Raw genomic sequence first — 27,031 nt, 5'->3', positions numbered from 1 at the left:
CAGGTGGCCTAGGCTGCCACCATGAAACGAATCCGTGAGGATGTGCAGCCAACAGGGCCGATGAAACGCAGCAGGTGCGTTCCCCTGCGGCTGCTTGCGTTCGGTTTGCCGGTTGGCTATACCAGTCCTGCTGGGCTAGGCACGGCCTATGGATTGATAACTGTCAGCTCTGGCGTGTGCTTTGGGGCTGTGCTCTGCAGCGGTCCGCCTCGGCCTACGCAAGCCCCAGCGCAACCGACCACCATGGGCGGCACCAAGCTGACCACTAATGACGCATTAAGTTATCTGCGGGAGGTTAAGAACCGCTTCGCCGACCAGAAGGATGTCTACGACACGTTCCTGGAGATCATGAAGGAGTTTAAGGCGGCCAAGTAAGGATGGCGCGACCTGGGTCAGCCCCACCGGGACTTGCCTTAAACAACTGCCGGATGCCAGCTTTGCATTGCATATATAAGCAGTCATGTTATTTGTCTAATGTGCATTTTTTGCGTTAATGCTCTCCAACAGTTAGCGAACTGTGCGCGGGACGGTTAAGGTGTTGATGCTCCCGTTTCCCGCACTTGTTGCGCTCAGGATTGACACTACTGGTGTCATTCACAAGGTCAAGCAGCTCTTCAAGGGACACCGAGAGCTGATTCTGGGCTTTAACACGTTCCTTCCGCGGGTGAGGTCTAGTCACGCGACGTCGTTGGCCGCCAGCTTGCTGACCGTTGGCCCCATTTTCAGGGATACGAGATTGAGCTTCAACGCGTCTCGGACGATGAGGAGGAGGAGGACCAGGTTAGCAGAAATATGTCACGTATACTTCGGGCTCTTAATTTCCATGCCTGCGGGACACATGTGCTGGCCGGCCCCGGTTCGGTGGAACATCGTCCTGGAAACTGATACAATTTCTTGTCCCTCATTCACAGGGAAGTAAGCAGCCTGTCGAGTTCGACCAGGCTATTAATTATGTCAACAAAATTAAGGTACGTACGTCGGTAGGGCAAGAGACGCGGCCGCTTGGTATGGAGTTGCTTACCCCGGCACGCACCTTACTACACCAACACCACATTAATCCTCCTTAATCGTCCTCAACCATGTTTACTGTGTGAACCAGACACGCTTTGCGAACGATGAGCGGGTGTACAAGGCATTCTTGGAGATTCTGAACATGTACCGCAAAGGTCAGAAGACCATTAACCAGGTCTACGACGAGGTACGGCTCGGAGCTACACTAACAATTTTGCCGCCCGTACAACTCACCACTCTTCGAATTCTAACAGATCCGTTTCTTTATTATCTTAATAAAAAAACCCCACGCCTACAGGTGGCTGTGCTGTTCCGCAGCCATCCGGACCTCCTGGAGGAATTCACGTACTTCCTTCCGGATGGCACGCAGTCCGGCGCGGTGGGTGCGGCTAGAGGCAGATCAAACCTCAGGGTTTCTTCCAGTGTGCCTCATTGGCAACTGGTTGCTCGTCCAGTCTCCACTAAAAACCCCGATATCACAATGCATAGTAGCTTACATTTGCGTTTTCATCTATTTATCCTAACTTGCAGGCAAATCGGCAGCGGGCTGGCTTCCCGCCGCCGCGCCGGCCTGGTCAGGGCCCAGTACAGCAGGTGCCGGGGCGGATGCGCGTACCCCCTCAGCCATACCCTGGTGGGCCCATCAGTCCCGACATGCGCAACTTGCATCATAAACGGAAAACGAAAACGGAGGGCGGGTTCCGTCGTGATGGCGATGGTAAGCACAAATGCACCCTGGGTTAATCTTCTGTATGCTGTGCTTCACAGCGTGCTGCCCGCCAACACCTCGTCTGGGGGCCCCATTATTAAGATGACAGCCGGGGGCCCGTTCGTACGTGCACATGAGCCTGATTAATGGATATCGTGCATGGCACTTGAGGGCGTCGATTGGTCGGACCCTAAGGGAGGTCTAAGTGGGTTACGGTTGGGGTTTTAAATGCATGCAGAGGACGATGACATGGGCCGGTCAGGCCGGCCACAGCTGGCCAAGGAGCTGGTATACTTCGAGCGAGCTAAGCAGCGGCTGCGCAACAAGGACGCCTACAACGATTTCCTGAAATGTCTCAGCATGTACACTCAGGAAATTATCAGCAGACAGGAGCTGCTGCAGCTGCTGAACGACATCATTGGCCGCTTCCCGGACCTCATGGTAGGATGCTGTTCGCTTCGGGAGTGCGTCGGAGGTTGTGGCGACGTAAATTACCAAATGAAGTTTTTGCGGTTTCAGGTCCAGCAGTCCACACATAGGCACCGTCTAGGTCGCATGGTTGTACGAGACAACCGGTTGCATGTGCTGTGGTCCGGGCCGCTTGCTGGGTTTGGGGCCCGGGGATTGCCCAGCTGGAAGCGGATATTAGTTACAAGGCCCCTTGGCAACCTGCATGCAAAAGGCGAATCAAGCAGCATGAGCTGGGGATTGGTCTGTGCGTCGTGTGGTATGGGCAAGGAGTTGCTGGACTGGTTGGGCTGTAGGTAATGAGAGCATACAGATATAAAAAGGGACAACAGAAGCTGCTTCCTCGAGCACCTTTCTTAAGGGATCTACACTTTTGTTCCCGCGAGCAGTCCGGCTTCCACGAGTTTATTGCCAAGTGCGATCTCATGGAGATTGACGAGAACAAAGTGCGTGGGCTAGCGGCGCAGAACCTGCAGCGACAGCGAATGCGTGAGGAGGAGCTGCAGCGGCAGAAGTACCTGACGAAGCCGCTCAGTGAGATTGTGTCGGGCGACACGGAGGTGAGAGCCGAGGGAGCTGCTTGCTGTTTCTGCACAGGCCCTGTAAAGGCTCCGCATGTGAATGCAAACACAGCGTGATCTGGGCTGCCTGGTTAGGGGTGTGTGGGAGTGTCGTTTTACCATGTGCCACCACGAGAAACAGCTTTGTGAACACCGTCTTCTCCCTTTGCAGCGTGTCACACCGTCATACGTCAAGATGCCTCCGGGTTATCCGCATCTGGCAAGCTCCGGTCGGACGCCGCTGGCGGAAAGCGTCCTCAACTCGGAATTCGTGAATGTGATTACGGGTAGCGAAGACTACTCATTTAAGCTGATGCGCAAAAACCAGTACGAGGAGTCTTTGTTCAGGTGGGTTGTCCCGCACAACAGGGGGGCTGCTCGCCTGGAACGTGCTGGGTGCTGGGAAAGGGTGGGCGAGGACTACGGGCAGTATGTGGGCACACGCTGTTTCAGGTTCGGGATCTTGGCCGGTGTATGTAAGGCTACCGTGGCCCCGGCAAGGCAAGCAACTCGTGTACGCTGATTTACTGGGTACTAATTAATGCGTTACTTATGCTGTTCCGTTACGCGGCACGATGACGACCTGCGATCATATTGTTCGACAGGTGTGAGGATGATCGTTATGAGTTCGAAATGGCGATCGAGCGCAACGTGGCCACCATGAAGGTGGGTTGCAATAGCAATCTGCGGTCTGTGATGGCTGTTTGGCCTGAGCACATTCATTGCTATGAAGCTTTTCTCGCGTTGTTGTAATGCAGCGTTTGAAGCCTATTGCCCAGAAGATTGCGACGATGGCACCAGAGGAGCGCGTCGTTTTTAAGTTTGACGAAAGCATTTTGGGCCCAGTGCACTGGAGGTCCATTGAGCGCCTGTACGCCGATCAGGTGCGGCTGCTACGTGCAGATGTTAAGACACAGCTCCACCGTCGTGTTAGTAATCCGTGTTATTCCGCTTCGCGAGGCGGCTCCGGGAGCATCTGCGCTTGGAACTTCTCAATCCCAGACTTCCCGCAACCCTAGACTTCCGTTGTCGTCGGCGCACTTGCTGCCTCTCGCAGGGCCCGGTCCTGATAGACCTGCTGCGGAAGAACCCGGTGGTGGCGATTCCGGTGGTTGTTGCACGCTTGGAGCAGAAGGACGAGGAATGGTGGGTTCAGGGCGATGCGCGCTCGTAGGGTTCCTACGCTTGCACTGCGTGCATTCCCGTGTATCGCCAGCGTTTATGCTCCGCCTACATGAGTCTTGCCAGCAAGACGACGTCAACCGCATAAAACGTCATTTCCGCGCGTGACTCGCAGGCGACGTGTCCGTGTGGAAATGACACGAGTGTGGAAGCGTATTTACGAAGCCAATTATCACAAGTCCTTGGACCACCGGTCCTTCTACTTCAAGCAAGCAGAGAAGCGGTAAGTCTGGGGTTGAGCAGTCGAGGTCCTGGAAGCTGGCAGGGCTTCCTTGGTGAACGTTTTCGAGGTGCTTACAACTGAAACCCTGATGCATGTTCTCCCTGGTGCAGGGCACTCCTGCCGAAGACGCTGGTTGCGGAGGTTCGCGAGGCTGCCGACCGACGCCGCCAGGACGAGCGGTCGTTACGTGCACTCAGCCTGGCGTACCGTTACGATGCCGTGCTGGAGTCATCCACTGGCGATCTCACATATGACTACTCAGAAAAGTGAGCCATTCACCCCTATGACTGTGGGCTCGTGCATGCGCCACTACCGGTATATAGTCCCCGGCTAACCTTGGGTAACCGGTGCAAACCTACAGGACGGTGTTTGGTGATATCTATCGCATCCTGCGCACGGCAGTGGACGAAACGCTGGGGGGCGGGCATCGGGAGCAAGTTCTGGACCTGTACCTCGGTCTCCTCGAGCCTTTCTTTGGTCAGGAAGTGCGGCAGGCGGAATTAGAGGCGTTGCGCTCGGCCGTGGCTGAGAGCGAGGACGACGGCGATGCCGCTGGGTCGCGGCCCAGCGGCGCGGCTGGTGGCCGCGGGCGCGGGGGCCACCGGGGGCGAAGCGGCCACCACCATAACCATCATAGTCTGCAAGCAGCAGCGGCGGCGGCTGCAGCAGCGGCCGCTGCTGGGGCGGCAGCTAATAACAACGCCAGTGCTCATGGCGCCAGTGAACCATTAGCCGGGGCAGCAGAGGGCGGAGAGGCTGACCTGAAGAGCGAGAGCAGTGACCAGGAGGGTGTTAAGACGCGGGGCGACGAGGAGATGACGGATATGGGTACGTTACAATGCCGCGCATGGGTCGTGATTTCCTCGGGATTACACGCACCCATAGGTTTCTCTGTGCAAATCCGGCCAGATCATGTCTGTACAGTGTCAACGACATGCACCCTTTGAAGCAAGGAAATGTGTCGTGCTAGCAAGTTGTGTCACTTCCCTTGCAAATTTTAGACGGACGGTTGCATCTTTGCCGAATTGTGACTAGGTGTCTGTCATTTCGAGGTGTGGTCTAAGCTGACAAGGGTGTGATTATAATGGCTGTATACTAAACGCAGAGAACAAGACTCCTCAACCCGGGGCGACGCCGGAGCCGCGGCCCGTGGAAGAGGCCGGGACAAATGCTGCCGGCAAGGAGGGCACTGCAGGCGCAAGCGATAAGGAGGGTGACGAGGACGAGACTTCGGCCGATGCTCGACGGGGCCAAGGGGAAGACAGCACGGGCGCGGCGGGCACAGCGGAAGGCACCAATGCGCATGGGGCAATGTCGGATTCGCGCATGGATCGTGCTTACGCGGCATGCAAGCCTCTGGCCGCGTACACTGGCGGGCCATCCGGCAGCGATGTCCCCGTTGGGCACCATTTGCTGTTTGGGAACGAAAACATTTACATTTTTTACAGGTGAGAATCTAAGACGTGGGTGTCTTAGGGTTTAGGGTCAACCCGTACCTAGGCTGGGTGGCCTGTCTTTAGGGCCTGGTAAACTGATACAAACATCCCCACTTGTCTTACCTGTTTTCTTCTAGGTACCATCGTATCCTGTTCGACCGGCTCTGCACAGCAAGGAAGTGTGTCCAAGCGAAGTGCAACGCCGCCGCTGCCAACAGCGGCCGACAGCAGCAGTCAGACGCGAATCTGGGGGGCGCTGTCACCCCGGAGGCGCCTGAGGTACGTGTCGTGGCGCTACCTGGTCACTGGTGGCTGTGGACGTGGGAATTCCAAGATCGTACATCGTAACTGATAGTAACGCGAAAAATGACAGACAGCCCTTGGGACTTTACCCTTGGGCATGTATGTTCATATGAATTGTACGAAGTTGTTTGTGCATGGAAGGCGGTTATTGAGGTACCGCATTTGTGGTCTTGCATTATTGCCCGCGACCAGGCGCGCAATGCTGCCAACGCTTTTGAGGAGCTGCACTCGTCCTTCATGTCAATGCTTGTGAGGGTGATACGGGGCCAGCTGGAGAGCAGCGTTTACGAGGACCAATGCCGCAGTTTGCTGGGGACGGGATCCTATGAGCTGTTCACGCTGGACAAGCTCTCGGCAAAGATCGTCAAGCACATGCAACTGATGCTGCAGGACGAGACGACCACCAAGCTTTGGGAGTTATACAAGTGCGTCATGATTGCATGGGTTGCGAAGAGGTTGACAGTTGCCCTGTGCTTCGGACTGCACCTTGACTATATGCCTCTCCAAATGAAGGGCGCCGCACGTTAGAGAGTTGTGCTCAGTTGGTAGCGCAAGCCTGGGATCCCGCAGTTGATGCTGCTCGTACCCGTTCCCGGTGGAGCGCTTGACAGGGTTCTTGTTTTCTCGACATGCGTGCGCCCGCAGGTACGAGCGTTCGCGGACGCTTCCCATCCACACTACGTTGTACCATGTGAACTGCCATGCGGTCTTAACGGACGACCCATGCTTCCGCATTGCTTACAATACCGGGAACTCGACACTCACCATTACGCTCGTCGAACCCGACAAGGCACCGGAGGCGTTGGGCAACGCGGCGGAGGGCTACGTGACGGATTATATCAAGTGCGTAATGCATATCATGTGCGATACATGAAATATGTTTTGGGACTTGCGGGTGCCGATGCAGACCATTGGTGTACGCATGGCATCCGTTAAGAGGAGCCCTGCAGGCCGGTTCTGTGATGGCTAGCAAACGTCGGGTTGGTCTTGATTTGGGAGATCGGGTCGGGCTTAGGACATCGGTAGTCAATCAAGCTTCAGAGTCACACCACTTTGCACTGTCTTCTGTTTCGTGCAGGAGTTACGTTAGCACGCCGACCCCGTGCCCCCCAACGGAGTGCCAGCTATATCTGAAGCGCAACCTGTCGCAGCGGGCACGTCAGGGTCCGGATGCTGAGCTTGTAGAGGTGCTCCGGTCCGTGGCTATCTTCAACGGTCTGGAATGCAAAATCAGCTGTACGACATCCAAGGTTCGTGATGATGTAGGGTGTGTCAGTTGACCTATTGGTGAATAGTTATCGGGGAGTCCTCAAACGCGGCGCTATGGCTGTATTGGCGCCAATCACGCTCCCAAGCCTAGAACCCTCATATATCCCTTCCTTTAATGAACCTGATAAGGCCTCCTGGGTGTTTTGAATTTCACATTCGAACTGCAAACCCTTAATGCTGCCGGAAATTTACATTGCCAAGTGCATGTCATGTCTGTATAATGTCTCTCTTTGTTGCCACCCTGTAGGTGTCGTACGTGCTGGACACCGAGGACGTGATGTGCCGCAAGCTGCAACAGCGCCGCTCGGAGACGGACAGCCAGAAGCAGCTGCGTTCCGACCGCTTCACGCGCTGGTTAGATGAGCGTACAGCAATACGCAGCGAGGTTGAGGCAATAATGGCTCTAGGCGGTAATGGCACGGGCGATGCGGCGTAGGCTTTTGCTGCATACATGTGCTTGCAGGCATAACGTGGCGGTTACGGCATAGCTTGGGCGATAAGCATGGTCCTGGTGTACGATGGAATTGGACAGGCTTTGTACCGTGCATGAAAAGTCTACTGAGCTCGAGCCGGGACATCGGACTTTTAACCATTGATATTACTTTAATGAATGTAGCGGAAGCAGATCTACCGGTAGCGGCCTTTCGGTTCTGTATGGTCGGCAGGTTGCCCTGCATGCCAGTCTGCTAACAATCACATTTTCGGTGCCGGATGGTCCCAACCGAGTAATTACGGCGGGCCGCAAATGCCCCTGTCTTCGTTGGGTTCCCTCCATTGATGTTGCTATGACTATACATCTGGGGATGACGTGTGCGCGGACCGGACCGATTTTTCACTGGACACTTGTGCAATGTATGAGGGGGCAGTGCGTTACAGAAATCTCCTGTTCTCATACGTGGTGACTAAGCAGTAGTAGGGCCTTCACGCGGCCCAGCGGACATCGCAGAATCTCATGGCTGTCGGGACTGACGTTTAGATGTGCACATATTTCTCGAGGGTCTTGGGAGGGCGTGGCTCCGCCAAGGTCCAGGAGCTGATATGAGAATAGTTTGATTTGTCACATGGCATGGGTTGGGTATGGAAGGATGTTGCGGCTGCACGCGTAGTTATTGACGAATGCCATCCCATCGGCGTATTTATGAAGTCTGGATGACGCCTGCGGGTTGGGCTGTAACATGTGTTGAGACATCGTCCCTTTACATCGACTATTAACCCTGCTGCGGGGCTCGGTATTGTGTGGCCTGCATTCTCGGCCTCGACGATGGCATGTCAAAAAGACATATGTAGAATTCCTCAAGATGGCTTGCATGTGCGTACTGGTGCTGCGTCAGGTGCAGACGTCGCATAGGCTGGCGGCAGAGGCTTTGACAGATAATGTATCATTGTCCCTTCGACGGGCGCCCTCCCTCGCGACGTCGAAGACGGCCTTGTATGAGAGTATGGTCTGCCTGAATTGCGGTGTATGCATCTATCGTGTTGCATGTGAGGCAATGCATCCATTTCGGGGTAGACATGCCGCCGAAGCAGTGCAACACAATTAAAGAATCAACGGCTCCAAGTACGCGTCGACAGGTTGGAGGAGCCTCTTCTGTCCTTGCAGTTTGGACCAATTTGCATTACCGATACGTGAAACGGCCCAAATTGCTGCCAATTTTTCTCATTCTGATTCGCAGGTGGGCCGCAATTCATGCCTTACAGACAGAAGCATTGGACTGGGCTGGGTTAAACTTTGATGAAAGTGAATTGCACACGTTGACACTGTTGCCCACTTTATTGCCGCGTACATACGATTTGTATGGCAGGTTGACAGTTTTTACTGCCGTGTCACAAATTGCTTAAATTACCTTATAAGCTAATAGCTCACAGGGCAAGCATTATGACACGGGTGCCGTGCAAATCCACAGTTAAAGCTGCCCCTAGGGGCTCCCTCGTCACTCGCTCGACGTCTATCGGATTGCCGCGAAGTTGAAAATGTCATCGACTAGAATTGGTAAGGGCCCCAATCGTGTCAAAGGTTAAATTTGTAGTGAACCATTAGCTGAGCGCCTATGGTCATGGTGTATGGTAAGACAAAGTTTCCCCGCACCGGGCCCCTCCACGAGATAGAGTTTGCTTTGGAGGAGTACGCCACCTCATAGCCTTTCCTTGCGCAAAAGCCCTCAGTTAAGCATGGTTCCCAATCCCCATTTGCAACTACTGGAAAGGCCAGCTCATGCTGACGGCTTTCATCGTAGAGGCCGACGCCTGGCTACTGCAACAACTTGTTGCAGATTGAATCTGCTGGAATTGTGAAAGTGGGTCTTGATGGCATGCTCTACGATCAGGTACCTGTGTACCGGGACCCGCGGAATACACGCCGAAGACACGGCAGACTCTTTAAGTGTACTGAGCAGGCTGGCAATCAGCTGCTGCAAACGCTGAATAGAGAGGACGTTCCCAGAAGCCTCTGGCGTGCTTTCTGCCAGCGACGGATCTTCTGAACCCCAACGGACACGCCCGCGAGCAGGTTCTGGATACGATTTCGTGGCTCGGAGTCATTCCGCCCCGGTTCAAGGTTCGTTTACTAACGGAAATGTGACGGACCTGAGCTGCTGCACGTGCAACGTTTCTTTTCAGGCCTGTGCCCGTTGCGGTGATCCTCATCCGCATACTTTGCCATGGCTCGCGGCCAGCTGCACGTCGCTCGACATGTCCAAGTTCTTCAATAACAAGTATGTCCGTCCTACGTGTGCTGTACGGGTTCTGGGCTTTACAGGTTGGGCCCACGGCTAGGGCCTTGCCTTGGGTGGAAGTGCGAGCACTGAAGCTGCCTGTCCACGGGCAAACTCCGGAAATCGCTAATTCACATCGCACAACAATCTCCTTCCGTTACTTATAATCCTGTCTTTTACCCTCCCGGGCCATGGTCACGTCTGTATTGCTCAGATACGTCGGGGACCCCGTCACACGACCTATCAATCCTGCTGCAAATTCCGAGACGTTAACCGCGACGCGCTTCATTCGCATCCGGCCGTCGGTTCTTCCCCCCATAGCTCACCACATCCTGCCTGCCTGTTACAATCATTGCCGCAGCTACCACTGCCTGGTCCCGGAGCTAGCGGCTGGGACTTTGAACCCGTCCCGGACCTCACCCCGTTGTTGGAGACACTGAGTCGCGGTCAAAAGTTTCGGGGTGCGGCAGTGCCCATCATCATCGGTGCGTACTCCCTGGGGAAGGGAGGTGCGGGAGCTGAAGGGTTTACCTTCATTCGTGTCTGTTATCGTAGGCGCCCTTTGTTACTGTATTGCGATCGTAGCCCCGGGTGCCTGCAGGGGGTATGTTATGCACATGACAGGCTGCTGCTAGTGTGGGGCTCGAGGACAAGAAGCCTCCAAGCCAATCATATTCTCGGTCCTCGGTTTCAGGTTCGCATGCTGTTGCTTCTCCCATGCCCCCTGCAGATTTGACCTGTTCCCAACAACCCCCCGGCCCGTGTACCGGCCCCATCACTATCACCCCTGCCGCCACAATGCGGCAAGCTGGGATCCCTCTACCGTCCACCGGCTTCTCTCGTCCGCGTGCAAGCCCGGTGACATCCCGCTACCGGTGGCAGTGGCTGTCGGCCGCCTCGTCCCGCTCTATGCGTAGCTGCTGCTGCGCCTGGCGGCTGCAAGGGCCCTATAAGTTCAGCTGCACGAGCCCATCCTCACCACCACCACCACCACCACCACCACAACCGCAGAAGGTCTTCGACACGTTTTTTAAATCACCTACCAGGCCTTGGCACTAGTAACCGGCAGTGGCAGTAACTACCTGACTTGACGCACAGGCGGGGTATCACGTACACACCTACGCTCAACTTCCGATCAACTACGCCCGCATGCCTCTTTTCGCGGCTCTCAGTTCTGAAGAGGATGTACGTCGTCTGGACCTCTTCCTGCCTGGGGATGTGTAGCGGCGTATGAAGGGCGGCGCCGGGCCCCAGTCCAGCACTATGGAACCCAAGAGGCCACATCCCCATCCAGCCCGCGCGGATAGCTCTGTAGTCCCACCCTGTTTCACGCCACCTTTCTGGAAGAAGCTCCCTTGGCGCCGTCCTGCTGCCCGCCCGTCCCAGGCGGGTGTGCACATCCACCTAGTCACCTACTATGACGATTTGGGCTCCGCCTACCCGTGGGCCATACGGCTGCCTGTTCAGATCATCACTATTGACTTCCTGGGCTCGCCCGGGGCCAGCGTGCCCAGCCAGACCATGAACCTGATCAGGCCCACGGCTGGGCGTGGTCGATGTGCGTTCCATGTGGGCTGACGATGGTGCGTACTGGAAGGGGAGCGGGATGTCTACCACCGTCGTGTGTGGCCCCTTCTGGCCCCTAATGACCCTAATGGCCACAGCGGAGGGCTTTCCTAGCATCGAAAATGCCTACCTGTCTGATTAGGTTTACTTTCCGGAATGCGTGGGCGGTTGCCACCTTGGTGCCTGATCCGCTGTCCCACCTCAAGCACTCCTCACCAACAACACGTCCCAAAACGTGCCTCTTGTCGGAGCGGTACCGTTAAAGCTGGTGCCCGCTGCACATATACATCTGGCTGTCTTCGTTTGGAGGCTCGGTATCCTAGAAACCACGCACATACATGCATAAGTCGACACACCGTCTCCGTTCCCCCGTTGCTCCCCTCTACCCGGCAAAATCCCCTAACCATCCCCGTGCACGATGTCAGGCACCGCGGCTGCTCTGGTGCGGGAGTTGCTGTCCTTTGGGCTCTCCACGGACCGCCTGATGATCACCACCTCCACACCGCTGCACGCTTGCCGTACGACCTGAGCCTTGAAGGGGAACACGTGCCACCTGGCCTTCTCAACCCAAAAGCTGGCGGAGGTGGCTGGCGGGGCCGCCGCGACCGCTCGTGGCGACCTGGCGGCTGTGGGAGCGCCGGCAGCTGATGAAGTCCCAGCCGAAGGGTTAGTGGCTGCGGTAGCGCCGCGGCTGCTTGAGGATGATGTTCGTCCGTTCGCAGCCGTACGAGGTCCGGGAGCTGCAAGTGCAGATGGGGGCGTTCCCCACCACCATCATCGGCTGCTTTCCGCAGACAGCAGGTGAGTACGCACGGTTTAGACATGGTGGACGTTGTGGCGGCGTTGGTCGACAGGGACGGACCTGGTTTGTTTGCCCATATGGGGAGTACTTATTCAAGCTCTGGGCACTAGAAACCTGTTTCGCATGCCTTGCTTTCCCTGCCCTGCACTCTGGCATCGTCTGTTGCTGCTCCCAATGTTGCTGCTGCCGGTGCCGCGTGCAGAAGTCCGATGGATTTGTCAGCAGCTCAGGAGGGCCAAGTTATTCGGGGTCGAGTACGAGCAACTGATCACGGGACGAATCGCCGGCAATGTGTGGGTGCAGGAGGCGCTGGGTATTGCGATGTGTTGGTGCACGGGGAGTCCGAGCGCACGGACATAGTAAAGTGAGTTGGATGGGATTGGTGCTGCCTTTGTGGTGATGGGCTGGGGGGCATGGGCTCTGAGGATCATCCGCTCACGGGGGACCCACTTTTTACAATATCACGCTCTGAATCGCGAGGAGGCCGCAGGGTGCGAATGATTGCATCGAGGCTGGCTCGGTCCGGCCACCTCCTTCCGTCCGCTTCCCTATAACACCTTTCCTCTCCCACGCGGGTACTTCGGCTCCAAGCTGGGCGGCATGTGCTTTACCACCTCGGGCTGGGTGCAGAGCTACGGCAGCCGCTACGTACGGCCGCCAGTCATCATGTCCGACACTGAGTTCCAGGGCTCAATAACGATGTGGGAGTGCCCGGTGAGGTTGGGTGAGGATTGGGGCCTCATGGTGGGTGGGGGTGCGTGATTGAGGAAGTGAGATGGAGCTGTGCGGATACCAACGAAATCGCCTCTTGGGTGATGATACGTGCGGTTAGATGAATGATTGCTAAAATGAGGCTGGCTGGGCGCTGGCAACGCGCCGATGGGTGGACTGGTAATTCACCGTACCTCGTGACAGTTGCACAAATGCCGTTATTGACGTTATTTATGGCGCCCGCTGGCCCGCTGGCCCATGGTCAAGGGCAGATTGACGGCCCTGGCCCTTTCCATGAAAGGACATCAGCCCCTTCCGGCATGCGCTTCAGATGACCCTGGCCCTGCGGCTGGAGGTCGCCGCGCTGGAGGCAGCCGGATGCAAAGTGGTGTAGGTACGGAAGTGTATAAACAAACAAATTGCTGTACACAACCTGATATTAGCAGGCTCTTGCAGGCGTTTGGTCTGCAGCTGAGCCATGCAAGATTGCCGTACTCCTTTTGACTGCTGCAACGCGTGTACGGTAAAATGGACGAGCAGATGGACGAGCTGCACTGAGGGAGGGTCTGCCCCTGAACCGCGAACGCTGAGACAGTTGCCTGGGTTGGGCAGTGGACGCGTTTTGGCTGTGTACGGCTGTAGCAGCGCCCGCCACTACGATGGTCACGCACCTGAGAAACAGCGACACAGGATGTGCTGACAATCGAAAACTCCCGGTCCGACAACGCCATGACCGCCGCGTTGGCGGCGACTGGATACAGCCGCGACATCAGGCCGGTGGTGTACGACGTCCACAGTCCTGAGGTGCCGTCCGAGGGGTTCATCGGATCGCGGATTAGGTACGCTCTACGGCGGTGAGCGTTATACTTCTACCCTGCTCCTCAAGCCGAAGGAAGTACCAAACAGTACGGGTGAACTGGAACTAACAACAACACTTCCCCGTCGGCCTTTCATATTTCTGCTTTTACCCAGAGCTGTATGTCGTGTGTAATAGAACCGGGGTTGCAGCTTGCATGCTAAGCGCGTGTCAGCCAATGCCGAATGTGCAACACGGCCGGTATGCAATTACAGCGACCAAGATACCGGAATGGTAGATGTCCTGAACGGCGGACAACATGCAGCGAAGCGTTCACGTTGTTTAGCTGCACCATCGACAATGTATAAATTGTCCTAGGGCGCAGTTTGGGGTTGCTGTTGGCGTCGGTGGTGGGACGCGTACGGGGACCAGAACGTCGTCTGGGTTGCGGGAATTAAAAAGGGGTGGGGTGCAGGAGCATTGGGCAGGTGACGGCCGTGCTCTCATAAGCATGTTACGGCAGCGTGCGTATCTATGTGTTTGCGTCCTTGCGTGTGGCACATAGAAGTAAGTTCAACTGGCAGGCCCAGGCTCGTATGGATGTTGGTATCCCTTGGGATGGGGTCTCAACGCTGTCGCTGCTGCTGGTGTCCGGACGAGGCTGGGCAGAGACGGGGCCTCGCCTCAAGATGCGCGGCTGGGCAGAGACCGTTGCTGCGCTGCGCAACATGGTGACGGCTGCAGTGCAGGTCCGTAGCGATCTGGCGGTGCAGCAACAGAACGACATCGCCGGCAAGAAGCTGGCACCCGCGCCGGTGTCGGCAGCGGAGACCTGTCCACAGCCGGCAGCAGCCCGACCCGCCGGCTGCTATGACTGCTGCCACCCACGATATGAGGTCAGGAGACTTGTGAGCTAAAGGCAAGGTGGAAGGTGCAAGGCGCGAGGATGAGCGGGATTTCTAAGGAATGTATGTCGGATCCAGTCATTCAGAGCTCACCACAGCATGAGGACGAGGGACGACAGAGCGATAGAGAGTCGGCGTGGCCATGCAGAGATGGTGGATGAAGGAGAGGACGGGGTTGCGTATCTAGAGGTGGAGGTGGAACGAAGAGTGGCTAGGAGAAGTGGAGCGGGTGAAGAAAGAGATGCTGTAAGGTTCTTTGTCCGAAAACGTTTGCAAGCAAGGTTCAGCGTGCGGAGGAGTTCATCCAGGTGCGTTTGACAGCCAAGTCCTGGGCTGTTCCGCTACGGGTTGGTGTCGACTTGTGCCCCAGGACTTGTGCCCGAGGGCGTGCGAGCCCTCTTGCACAAAACCTCCACCACCTTAACCCCAGACGGGCTGTCCTGAAGCGTCGAGAAGTCTTGCCACCAAACACCGAAAGAGATGGCATGGCCTCATGAAATGTGCCAGCGAAAAAGCCGCCAACCCCGTCCCTCAAGCGTGCATGCAGACGATTCCGGTAGCTCCACACGCCACAGGTCGCGCCAGTAACAGGAAGCACCACATCACGTCGATGCGTGCACGGATGCGTCGCTATTGCCGGAGAAGGAATAAAACTACTTAACAGCCGGTCAGTGGGGCTCACGAGCTTACCGGCTTCGCCTTGGCTGGACCTGATTGCCTGGCCCCATCCTTTTAATAAATAAGGAATGGTAGGGAGCGCCGCAGTCAGACATGAACAAAAGAATGCTCAATGACAGTGATCTCCCGCCCCCACACGGGTTGCCCGGGTGCAAAACGCTAGCAAACCATTACTGTGGATGCCCCGCTGAGCTTATCAGGTAAAAGAAAGCCACCGTACTACTATTAAGCACCCTGCGGGCAGCTATTTAAACCCGGGTCCTCTGTTTCTTGGTTGTTGAGGGGCCCAATCCCCCAGATCCGCGCGTCCACATAGATCTGCCCACGCTAGGTCACCCGCCGCAACGAGACATCCAGCCTGCTCAGGTGTGGTGCTCTGGACAGGTCCGGCTCCCTCAGAGCCCCACCACTACTGCTACGGTGCTACTTGTTCTCCTCTGCCGGCGTCTTGGTGGTCATGGACAGGGCGTGCAAGCCCGCCTTGAACTCGTCCGCCAGTAGACCGTAGATCAGTTGGTGACCTGAGCAGAGGGATAGAGGTAGGGAGGAAGAGCGGAAAGCAGCTGAGGGATGTCCCCAGGTGGTGCCGACTGAACAGATCGCAACGCTCTTAGGAGAGCTTTTCGGTTGGTCGTCGCGCTGGGCTGGCATGCTGCGGGAGGTCCGCCAGGCTACGTGGCCTTCCTTTAGTACGTAGCCTGGTGCCTCTCCACCACCTTGCACCCACTTGGTTTATGGACTGCCCTCCGGCGCATCAGGTGCAACGCATCAGGTGCTGCAAGAGCAGCAGCGGCGAACGTTCTCGGAAACCCAAGGTTCAGGTCCAGATTGGCCAACTGCTGGATTTTCCAGTATTCCATCCGGATCTCATCCCATCCTAAAAATACCCCAAATGCCCAAAACCTCAAAGCAGATGTGCGTTTTCCTAAGACAATTACCAAGTAGACTGGCCCTTCCCCCCTAGCCACCTGCAACCACGCACGTTTTACAAGGGGCACCCCACCGAAGGCCTCTGATGTCACCTCCAGCCTGCAGCAGGCCGGAAGGGAAGGGAGGGCAGGCCGGGCGGGCAGGGCCAGCCGCTCGTGCGTTTACGCAAAGTGCGTGAGTGCGCGTGGACATGCGCCGCGCCACCGCCGTACCAATCGAGGACACAAGGACTGGATTTTTAAGTTGGTCGTGCATGTGTCGAGGGGGTACGTGGGAGCTTGCAGCGTAAGCGCGGCCAGGTGGAATGTGATGACAGGGCGGAAGTGGGGCAGCAGCCGGACAGCAGCACCAGCAGGCGGCCAGCCTGGACTGGAGCCGCCACAAGTGCATGCTGAAGCTGAATGTTTTTATACCCCTCAAATCCCTGCTCGTCATTCACAGTGTTTCGGTCTTTGGCAAGGATACGACTAAGCGACCAAGGCTGGGAAGCTGCCACTCATGCAGGCATGCGAAGAGCGACTGGAATGCAGTGGGGCTTCAGTACGCGTATAAAGGGACCCACAAAGGTCCGAGCCTCTCGTTGAGCGACAGAAGGAAATGCACACACGCGCTGCCGTATATAAGCATACGCACGAGCGAGGCGCACATGACACCGGTACCTGAAATGCGTCTCCTCAGCCTCCGATGCGGCACTGCCGTCCCGAGCGTAGTGCCCCGCGTGCTTATGCGAATCGTTGATTAGGCGGAAGTGGGTCGGCTTCAGCGCCTCCGATATCTTCCTAAGCTTGTGCCATATCAAGCGAAAAGAGGACGAGAGAGGATATGTACGACGATTGGCAGGAGCATAGCCGCCCTACTATGACATACTTGGACACGGCGGTACGGCAAGTGGTTGTGCTTGCTTGCAGGGAACTACCACCACGGGAGCTAACATCATGAGGTGTTCACAGAGGGCTGGCTGACGGGGGTTCCTCGGCATAATTACCACTGGCGCTGCGCCGCTATGCCCATGAAAGTTACGGGAGTCCCCCCGGGTAAACGCTAGCAAACATAAACATATTCCTACACCGACACTGATAATTTGCACGACTTGCAAGGCATCTCGCGTGTCACGTTCTCGACCGCACGCACCTACGAATAGCGGAAGCGATGGGACCGTCTCCTGTCATCGCACTTGAAAGTTGGCGAAATGTTGGTGGAAGCAAAGCAACCCCGCGCCAAGCCTGTTGGCTGGCGGATTTATAGACGTGCATACGGGGAATGAAAAAATGTTGTACACGGGTGGACAAAAATGAAAGAAACATAAACGATGTCTGCTAGTACACGGTAGTAATTTGCATGCAATCTAGATTGGCACTGCATGGCAGATTGCCGAATACTGCAGTTGACTGTTTGGGCATTCGCTGCATGGAGGCATGTACAGGAAATAACTTAGGAAGGAATTAGGTGCATAACTATTCAATTTCTTCATTTTTGCATAGAACGTTAGGCCTCCGTGAACCTACCTTGCAGCCATGTCGCTTGAAGAACCCGCCGACAGCGTTGCGGAGCCGGAGCGCAGAGCTAGCACAGAGGACTGGAAAAAGGCTTTAGATCGCGTGGTACCCTGCTGCGTTGTCCTAAAGTAAGTGCGTCGTCGATCCGCATTCGCTCTGGAAGGTAGCAGCTAGCCAATACGAGTTTTAAGTTCATGCCTATTATGAACTGCTCAGGGTGACACAGACACGGGCATTCGATACGGAAGCGGCTGGCTCAGCCTATGCGACGGGCTTCATCGTCGATAAGCAACGCGGCCTTATCCTGACAAACCGTCATGTAGTTACGCCGGGTGAGAAGGCTAGGTTTTGTTGACATTCTATGCGATCGTGTATGGCGCGGTCCTCGTTTGAGGCCGTCCTGGGTGTTCTTTCCCAAGGGGGGCTGGTCCGGGCCGTCAGCTGGGTTTCGTAAGGTTGACGGGCCCACCCAACGTTGCGCACGTTTTTCCCTTTTATGGGTTATGGAAGGCTATGAGAAATTATATGTAAGAGACACCGTCCAATAGCTGGTGCGTCGCTAAGCCCACCGCAAAGCCTATTGCCACCCTGGTGGCGCATCGTCCTCAGGGCGCTTACATAGCTCATGTTTTTACGGTAGTAATGTGTCTGCTGTGCCAGAGTTCTGTTGATCCAGGTCAAGGAGGGTTGCGATTAGTTGTCTTTGTTAGGCGTGCTCAGAGGAATTAGGAGTACCAGGGGTACGTTCTCTTTTTACACCCCTTAGGCATCATGCTGAGACACATAAGCCAAGCTATTAATGGCACAAGCTTGATTGGATATCCATTCGCACATCATGCAGGTCCTATCGTGGCGGAGTCCATCTTTCTCAACCGGGAAGAGCTGCCGGTGTATCCCCTCTATTACGGTACGTCTCGGCATGAAGTGCTGGTTGCCCAAACCATCACACCTCCAAATCTAAGGCTTTTATAGGGATTTACGGGATTAGGACATTTGTCCTGACCCTTCGGAACTCACGATTCTGTCGTACACATCCTCCGCAGACCCAATCCACGACTTCGCCTTCCTGCGGTTCGACCCAAGCCGGTTGCAGTTCATGGAAGTTTCGGAGGTGCCCCTCGCACCGGAGGCCGCCACCGTGGGGCTTGATATCCGAGTCGTGGGTAACGACTCTGGCGAAAAGGTAAATGCTCAGCATCGTTGTGTAATTTGCGGAAATACACGGGCCCCTAGGACTCATCACAGTTAGCTGGAACTTGTAAAGCTTTACGTACTTCCTGCAACGCTGATGATTTCCTTGCCAGGTGTCTATCCTTGCGGGCACCCTGGCACGTCTGGACCGTGACGCGCCGGTATACGGCCGCAAGGGCTATAACGACTTCAACACGTGAGTATCGGGATGTGGAGCATGTCGTTGGTCAGGAAAATGCTTGGATTGTTAAATCGTGTTCTTGCCCACTGCCGTGCAGCTTTTACCTCCAGGCCGCGTCTGGGACCAAGGGCGGTTCCAGCGGCTCGCCCGTCATCGACTGCCAAGGTCGGGCCGTGGGCCTCAATGCCGGTGGCAAGAACAAGGCCGCCTCCGCCTACTACTTGCCCTTGGAACGCGTCGTGCGCGCGTTAAAACTTATACAGGTATGACGCCCCGGAGACCTTCATGTATTGCGTTGCGTCGCAATTTATTTTCTTAAATGGCCGAGTAAGATGCCGAGTAAGATAATGTCCGTGCGTTAAAATCCACAACCACTAGGCGAGCAAGGATGCGTTTCGGCCGGGAACCGAATGGCCATGCCCCTTCATTCCGCGTGGCGACCTGCAAACTACGTTTGTCTTCAAGGGCTTCGATGAGGTCCGGCGCTTGGGCTTGCAGCAGGAGACTGAGCGGCGGGTGCGGAATTCCAAGTCCGCGCCAACACCTGAAGGTACGAATACCTGGACGTCCTAAGAACGACAATGCCCGTGCGGCGTGGAACGCAGCGTCCAGCTGTGCCTAGGGATAGTGAAATGGGATAACCTTGCTCGTCAAATGCACATAGCGGCGCCATTAGGACTGTTGCCCTGCCGTGGGAGTGTGGTCCAAGTTGGCTCTACGCGTGACATCTGTTGATCGTTAATCTGGGTCAGCCTTAGTCGTTTCCGCACCACATATACTGAGCTTGCCTATTCTTTATGGGCCCCATACTTGTTGATTTGTTGCCCTTGGATGCCCGGCAGTCGAAAGGCTTATCCACACGTCATTGGTTTATCGGCAATCCCAATCCAATGCGCCACTTTTCTCATGGCAAACAGGCCCGCAGCACTCAACCGGCATGCTCGTGGTTGACAGTGTGGTGCCTGGGAGCCCGTGCGGTGGCATCATTGAGGCGGGTGATGTGTTGGTAGAAGTCAATGGCCAGGTGGTTACGCACTTCCTGACGCTGGAGGAGCTACTGGACAATGCGGCACAGGATCGCATGGCGGGTGGTCCGGGCAAAGTGCAGCTTCTACTGGAGCGTGGCGGAAAGCCGGTGGGTAGCTGCATAAATGGAAACGCTCGGGAGGATAGGCTATTCAGCATGGCTGGCGCTGCGGTTGTCAGTCATAGCTTGGCTGCCTGCATTGAACCTGCGTTGGTTAAGGGTCGTGGAGCTTGGGGTCACCCGTTGCACCCTGAAGCGCGGCTGAGGGCCTGGCACTCCCTGGCAGTGTAACGGGAAGCGGGCTTGCTGCTTGCTGCATAACTTTACGTTTACCTCGCAATCCGCTGACCGTGCTGGCCTCCAATGCGAATGACAGATCAACGCGGAGGTCGAGGTAACGGACCTTCATTCTGTGACCCCCAATTGCTTCCTGGAGCTGGCGGGTGGCGCCGTTCACGCTCTGAGTTATCAGCAAGCGCGCAATAACCGCGCAGTCGTGGGACAAGTCTACGTTGCCGAGCCTGGGTACATGCTGGTAGGTGTTCGGTCGTTGAATAGCTGTTGCGACAGTGCTCAACGTGAACTGCTCCAACATGATCCCGCCTGACGGACACACAGGGCCGAGCCAATGTGCCCAAGTGCGCCATCATCACAGCGCTGAACGGAAAGCCCACGCCGGACCTAATCACCTTTGCGACAGTGTTGCGCACTTTGCCGCACGGTGCTCGTGCGCCGCTGGAGTACCTCACCTTCAGTGAGCGGCACCGCCGCAAGAACGCCATCCTACATGTCGACCGCCAATGGTAAGCTGGCAGGGGTCTGACGATGCAACTGCCGGACTGTGGCATTATGATGACACATTCGGTGCGAGACGATGCATGCGACCTGCTTGGACTGCACAATCAAGTTGAAATCATCGCCATGGCAAGGAACCGTAGATGCCGTCCCGTGCAGCAAAATACCACTTCTGTGCACGAAGCCCCGCTTCACATCCCTGTATTACGGGGCTTTGATAAGAGCCCAAGCTCTGGCTGCAAACCTGCAGGTACGGCCCGCCAGTATTTTGGACGCGTGACGACGCCGCGGGCGCATGGCACCCAACCGTTGACTATCCTCCGGGGGCACCCCCTCCTCCAGAGCCCAGCATCAAGCTTATGTCCAATGCTGGAGGGGAGTTGTCCGGACATCCTAACGGACATTGCAATGTAGTCCCTCCCATGGACGCCGAGCAGATGCCCGTTGCGTCGGCCACCGGCGTCGTTTCACCACGGGAAGGCAGCCTTGCGGAAAGGCAGACGCCGGATTTGCAGGTGGGGACAAGGCAGGAAAATATCTATTGAGTAGCAAATTGGCATGGTTGCACTTAGTGGAAATCGCTCAGGTGTCGCATAGCGCACTACGATGTATATAGCTCATTGCAGCACGAGGGTAGCCATAGGACTTTGCCCACGACTATTTCTTGTTGCCGTTCCTTTTGTGGCGAGCCATCTCTGCGCATCCAAGGATTTTGCGTTTTAGCGCTGCCATTGCTGCCCCTGCGTGTAGTGTCGCCAACTTACAAGCAATGCTAATTCCTGTTTGTAAGCATCTCTACCTCTTGAACTGGCTGTTCATTCCTGATTGCATACCTTACCGTGGAACAGGAGTACAAGCCCACTTTGGTAAACTATTCATCCTGCGCCCATGCCCTTCACCATTGAACACATTCCGTAGCAGTCAGACGATCTGGACGAGCTGCTGCGCTGCTGCCTAGTGCTGGTCGACATTGATATCCCGCTTGTGGCGCTGAGCGACGGAGTGCACAGCCGGAGCTTCGCAGGTGCGGCTGCCAGGGTGTGGCTCGAGGGTGACGCATGCCAGCTGCAGCACCCCAAGCCTTTCTCCAGGATACACTGCTGCAGAGATTTTCATGGGTGTGAGACCGAAGGTTTTGCCGAGCCGCGCAAGGAAGTGGCCCTTCAGGTGCATGCCGTGGCAGCCTGCACCGGGGATAGGGACATGATGCTTGAGGTATAGGATTGTCGACACATGAAGGCTTCCCGGGCTGCATAGTCGGCCTGGTGAAGGATGATGAAACTATGGGCCAGAGAGTTTGTGTCGGTCTTGACCGGGTGCCTCTCTTGTGGATGGTCCCTCGTTGCCCCGCAGGCAACGGCCTTGTGGTATACGCGGGCGAGCGGGTCGGACTGGTGCTAGTGGATCGTAACACGGTGGCGGTGGGTCCTTGCGACGTCAACCTCAGCTTTGGCGCGCATCCGGCCGAGATTAGCGGCAGGGTACGCTTCCTACACCCTCTGCACAACTTTGCGCTGGTATCGTATGACCCGGCGGCTCTGCCGCCCGAAGCCCGAGCCAAGGTGAGCCATCGAATTCGCATATCCCGCTCTATCCGTTGTTTAAGGGAAACCGTATAGAGAAACGGGTTAGCTGGCTTGCTTGCGCCCGGCTTCGTTGCTGGCGTCGACCTGCGCCACCAGGTCTGTATGCTTAGGGTTATCCAGGGCATTTGCGGATGGCATCCCGCTGTTCGTATTCGCTGGAACCGTGAGCACTATTTTGGGTGGGTGGTTTCGCAGGTGCGTGCCGCGGAGATGTTGCCCTACCCGCCACTAAAGCGCGGTGAGCCGGTGCGGCTCGTGGGCCTGACCAAGCACCTTCGGGTCATGCAGCGGACCTCCACCGTCACGAACGCAACGGCGGCACTGACCATCCCGAGTGCAGAGGTGCGCGATGTGTTAGGCAGACCTTGCCTATGTTAACAATGGTAGGGCATTGTCGTATCTTTTGCCTCGAGTGCTGAGAAGCTCAACAGGTGTGGCTTTTAGCAGACAATCGTTGTCTGAGCCTGCTTGTGCATCTCGGAACACGCGTGTGCACGGCTGAAAGGGTAGTGACCGAGCTTGCCGCACGCTCCCGGTTACTTTTTCAGGTACCGCGCTTCCGGGCTGTTCACGAGGAGGTTATCAAACTAGACCAAGACTTCGGCGCCACTTTCAGCGGCTGCCTCACTGATAACCGCGGACGTGTGCGTGGTCTTTGGTGCAGCTATTCGGAGCAGGTACAGGAAAACGGGCCTGTGCACGGTCATGGATTTTTTTGATGCTTCGCAGGATAATGCCTGATATTGCAGTCCTTGGACGCCAGTTTTCGGTCGTTGAGTAAACCTTTCTTAATTGCACATGTGCATTATACATCTGGTGGACAGCGAGCAAACAAAACTGGCCCATCTGTTGCATAATATTTGGCTCACGCACTCGTCTCTAGGCAGGCGGTCATAGTCCTTGTTCCACGTGTGTTTATTACCTGGGTACTAGGACGTTTTGTGTCATACTATGTCGTTTACATAACTTGTGGCTCTTAGGCTCTTGGGCCTCTGACTCGTATGCGCTCGTTACACCTCTCCTGAGTAACGCAACCGAGGTGTGGCACACGTACACATGCTTTGCGGCAATTCTGTGCACAGGTCGATAAGGAGGAGCGTGAGTGGTGCGCCGGGCTGCACGCGGCAGTATTCTTTCCCTGGGTAGAGCAGCTTGCACGGCTGCTAGACCAGGGCGCACCTGCGCCACCACCGGCTGTCAGGTATGCCTATATGGAGTGAACGGGTGCTCAATGCGCAACCTGGGGGTCAGGATGCTTGGGCTATGTGTGTTTTGTATGCCATATGCGGTTTACGAATGTCCTGATCCCCGTAGGACTAGGAAGTGCGCCCCTCGCCGTGATCCGTCGTTGGCGCCCACAGATGGAGCATTCTGGCCTAGAATATGCTTAGCGCCCCACTGCACTGTTGTGTCCACAAGACATCTGAGACGTCTACGAAGGCCTCTATTCGCACGAAAACCGCCCTTTTTGACTGTGGTTTGTGTCCCGCATCCCGCTCTGTTTTGGTCCTTCTTTATAATTAGTGTCCTGGACGCTGAGCTGGAGGCCGTACTCCTTTCGAAGGCAGCGCAGTTTGGGCTCCCAGCTGAGTGGGTAACGCGGCTGGACCAACTAGACCCAGAGCGGCGCCAGGTGCTGCGTGTGCGCTCCTGTGTCGCGCAGTCGCACGCCTCCAAGGTCCTTCGCAGCGGTGATATGTTGCTGGCTATGTCAGGCCGACCAGTGACCTGCTTTCAGGACGTCGAGCGCCTCATCAGTGAAACGGCTGCAGCAGCAGCGGCAGCCGCCGCCGCCAGCTCGGTCAACGGGAGTGGGCAAGCGAATTCGGATGGCCTAGTGCCCGCCTTGACAGCGGGGAGTTACGGGCTCGACGCACATGGCGAAGCGCCACCGTCCAAACGCCTTCGACTATCGGAGCGCGCTGTAAGCGAACAGCAGCAGGCTGAACCCGCAGCGGCCGAGGTTCCGGGAGCAGAGCAGGGTCAGCAGGGTCCAGGTTCGGCACCGGGGCGCCCATCCATGCACCTTACGATATACCGCAGCGGATGCGTGCTCGACGTGGAAGTAGTCCTGGGTCGCGAGGATGGGATGGGCACGGGTCGGCTGGTGCATTGGTGCGGTGCACAGCTTCAGGCACCTCACCGTGGCGTGCGCGAGCTGGGCTTTCTGCCGGAGGGTGCGGCGGGCGTCTACATCAGTCGGTGGCATCACGGTTCACCGGCGCACCGGTACGGATTGTATGCCCTGCATTGGATCCAGCAGGTCAACGGCGTGGACACGCCCGACCTGGACAGCTTCCTGGCCGCAGTGGCGGGCTGCGGCGACGGCCAGTTTGTGCGGCTCAAGGTCTGCCACCTGGAGACGACACAGCCTAAGGTACTGACCCTCAAGATGGACCTGCAATATTGGCCGACCTGGGAGCTGCGGTTGGACCCCAACACATGCACCTGGCGTCGCCTGCAGCACAGCCCGTTTCCTTTCAGGCCGGCATCGGCCATGACCCCGTCATGAAGGATGGGAGCGCAGGGTCGGAACTGGCAGCGTTACCGGGGCTGGCGCTCTGCTTTGGCTACGGAGCTTCAGTTAAAACGCCCTGGTACCTCTCACTCTAGGCTACATGCGCAGCAGCGTTGCTGATTTGGGAGAGGGGGGATTCTGAGGGTCCTCCAGGGTGGTTAGGTTCGTACATGTCACACCTTGAGGCCTGCATAAGCATGTTACGTGTCCGTGTGGTATTTAGATGGTAATGTGCAACAATTGGGTCACCCTTGCACCGTAAATTGCAGCAGAGGTGTAGTCGGTTTTAGAAGTCACTCGGGGGCGCATCCGTGTTATAAAGTTATGCGAGGAGTCGCGGATAAAGCGACGGCGTGCTTTGCATGGCACATAGTAGGCCGTAGCTGCGCAGCTAGCTGAAAGTAACGCGTCTTAGCTTGCGCTGAGGAGTGATGACATGCGCGTGCGAGCCATTTACCATATGTTCTTTTGGCGCGAGCCATTTTCCATATGCTCTTTTGGCGCGAGTAGTACAGTGTTCAAATTAATTTTCCATTTCCAAATAGTATAGTTTGTAGGGACGGGACGAGGGCGAGGGCCTCCCCTTCTCTAGGGTGTCGAACTTAAGCTACCAAGTGTACGTTAGCAGTCATGGCATGGGTTCCCGATGCTGCTGCGCGCATTCTGCTCGTGCTGTCATGCACTATTAGACTATTCCGAGCGTCATCCTGCTTCAAGTCTCATGGGTGGCCTGAAAAAGCTATGTTCATTGTTTCCCTGGAGCTTGGTGTTGCCTTGGAAGATTTTAATGTCTGCCGCTGGCCTTGCGCGTTCGTTCATGACCTCTTCCATGCTGGCAACATCCTGGCATTTTGCTTGCCCACAATGTGCCGCACTTTGCCATCTTAGCACTCTCCATTGCGCACATCCTTTGTCGAGGCTACAGCTACATGGCGCGATACGCGAATGTCTATTTCGGAACGCAACCGCAGCGACCCGATACACCCCATACAGTGTTTGCTTAGTTGGCTCAGATGTCACGTCTTGCGACGGAACGATGGACCTAGAGTTAGGGTGTTAGCAATTACTCCTGCAAAAACGTTCTTCGGGAATGCACGGCGTAGCGGCAGGTCGGATGCACACAGTGGTTCTCACAGCACTTTCCTCCGGCCATAGGGCCTCGCGTTTTACGCGACATACTAGCAAACCGCTGTTTTCGTTTTAGGGGCAGCATGCACACGCCAGCACCACGACTGACTACAAAGGTCCATGGGTCGTTACAGGGAGGATGATGCGCCAGGGCAGATCTGCAGGACTGGAAGAGGAGGGACATCTTTGTAATTCTTAATGATGCACTATTGATGATGCATGAAAGGTAACGCCGCGAGGTAACCAACAAACGGAACAAGGGAACAGGCAGGTAACTTTAGTCCTGCAGGATGGAGATAATATATATTCAAAATGCAACTTCTAGTGAAAGCCACTTTACACATTGCAAACTTGCGCAATCCATTGTACGGCACCTACGTGTACTGCAGGTCATCGTCTGTTGCTTTTAAGTTCATGCTACATAGATATTTAGGATGTGGGCACCCGTAGAAAGGCCTTAACTGCCAAAAACTCTAAAAATGGCTGCAGAAAGAGACAGCCCCGTATTTGCAGTTGTGTCTGGAATGTTGCCGACACAAGCGGCTGCCATGAATCTGCACAGCATAGCGGATGTACAAGCCCAAGACACATTACTATGTGGTTCTGCGGCAAGGCAAGCCTAACGGTTTCAACTTCCATTGGCCGTACACTAAACACCATTTATGGGCATCCAGACTACTCGCACCCCCCCTTCTATAGCGCCTTGTTGAGGCAGTTTTATATCTAATTCGTCCGCCAACCCTTGTGTCTACCAGTTGCCGCAACTCTTTGGCGCTCCATTTTGCTCTCCACCACATTGCCCGCTCGATGCTGCCTGCGCTGTTCCTCTGCCGGCAAGAAGGACTCGAG

At 56.1% G+C, this 27,031-nt stretch overlaps 4 protein-coding genes across 4 annotated transcripts; 3 read left to right on the top strand and 1 right to left on the bottom strand.

Moving 5' to 3' along the window:
• Nucleotides 1–243: 243 nt before the first annotated feature.
• On the top strand, nt 244–4,423 carry VOLCADRAFT_56211 (uncharacterized protein; the record flags this gene model as incomplete). Its single annotated transcript, XM_002946845.1, has 12 exons — nt 244–371; nt 574–799; nt 912–968; nt 1,100–1,198; nt 1,310–1,499; nt 1,959–2,184; nt 2,845–3,096; nt 3,354–3,414; nt 3,507–3,632; nt 3,806–3,894; nt 4,046–4,153; nt 4,264–4,423. 12 exons carry the CDS (start codon nt 244–246, stop codon nt 4,421–4,423), a joined length of 1,722 nt encoding a protein of 573 aa, XP_002946891.1.
• Nucleotides 4,424–5,761: 1,338 nt separating this feature from the next.
• Nucleotides 5,762–14,664, top strand: VOLCADRAFT_120353 (uncharacterized protein; the record flags this gene model as incomplete). The annotated part of the gene is made up of 12 exons (XM_002946844.1): nt 5,762–5,868; nt 6,085–6,317; nt 6,538–6,735; nt 6,971–7,142; nt 7,409–7,546; nt 9,668–9,715; nt 11,259–11,441; nt 12,161–12,239; nt 12,443–12,537; nt 12,832–12,954; nt 13,642–13,805; nt 14,313–14,664. Exons 2-12 carry the CDS (start codon nt 6,130–6,132, stop codon nt 14,662–14,664), a joined length of 1,740 nt encoding a protein of 579 aa, XP_002946890.1. The 5' UTR covers nt 5,762–5,868; nt 6,085–6,129.
• A 1,089-nt stretch (nt 14,665–15,753) lies between these two features.
• Nucleotides 15,754–17,044, bottom strand: VOLCADRAFT_116144 (bola-like protein; the record flags this gene model as incomplete). Its single annotated transcript, XM_002946665.1, has 3 exons — nt 15,754–15,851; nt 16,313–16,359; nt 16,920–17,044. Coding segments are annotated over 3 exons (270 nt in total), but the record flags the coding sequence as incomplete, so codon positions are not given.
• A 730-nt stretch (nt 17,045–17,774) lies between these two features.
• On the top strand, nt 17,775–25,048 carry deg7 (trypsin family; the record flags this gene model as incomplete). The annotated part of the gene is made up of 19 exons (XM_002946843.1): nt 17,775–17,884; nt 17,973–18,088; nt 18,598–18,663; nt 18,800–18,939; nt 19,061–19,143; nt 19,226–19,391; nt 19,516–19,678; nt 20,046–20,263; nt 20,532–20,690; nt 20,774–20,958; nt 21,201–21,465; nt 21,594–21,699; nt 21,876–21,974; nt 22,304–22,512; nt 22,732–22,878; nt 23,085–23,231; nt 23,619–23,737; nt 24,061–24,293; nt 24,513–25,048. 19 exons carry the CDS (start codon nt 17,775–17,777, stop codon nt 25,046–25,048), a joined length of 3,267 nt encoding a protein of 1,088 aa, XP_002946889.1.
• Between the last annotated feature and the right edge of the window lie 1,983 nt (nt 25,049–27,031).

The sequence above is a fragment of the Volvox carteri genome, assembly GCF_000143455.1.
Source record: "Volvox carteri f. nagariensis unplaced genomic scaffold VOLCAscaffold_4, whole genome shotgun sequence".
In the NCBI taxonomy this organism is placed as follows: domain Eukaryota; kingdom Viridiplantae; phylum Chlorophyta; class Chlorophyceae; order Chlamydomonadales; family Volvocaceae; genus Volvox; species Volvox carteri.
Note: the sequence above shows the minus strand (reverse complement) of the source record. Positions and strands in the feature narration are given on the sequence as shown.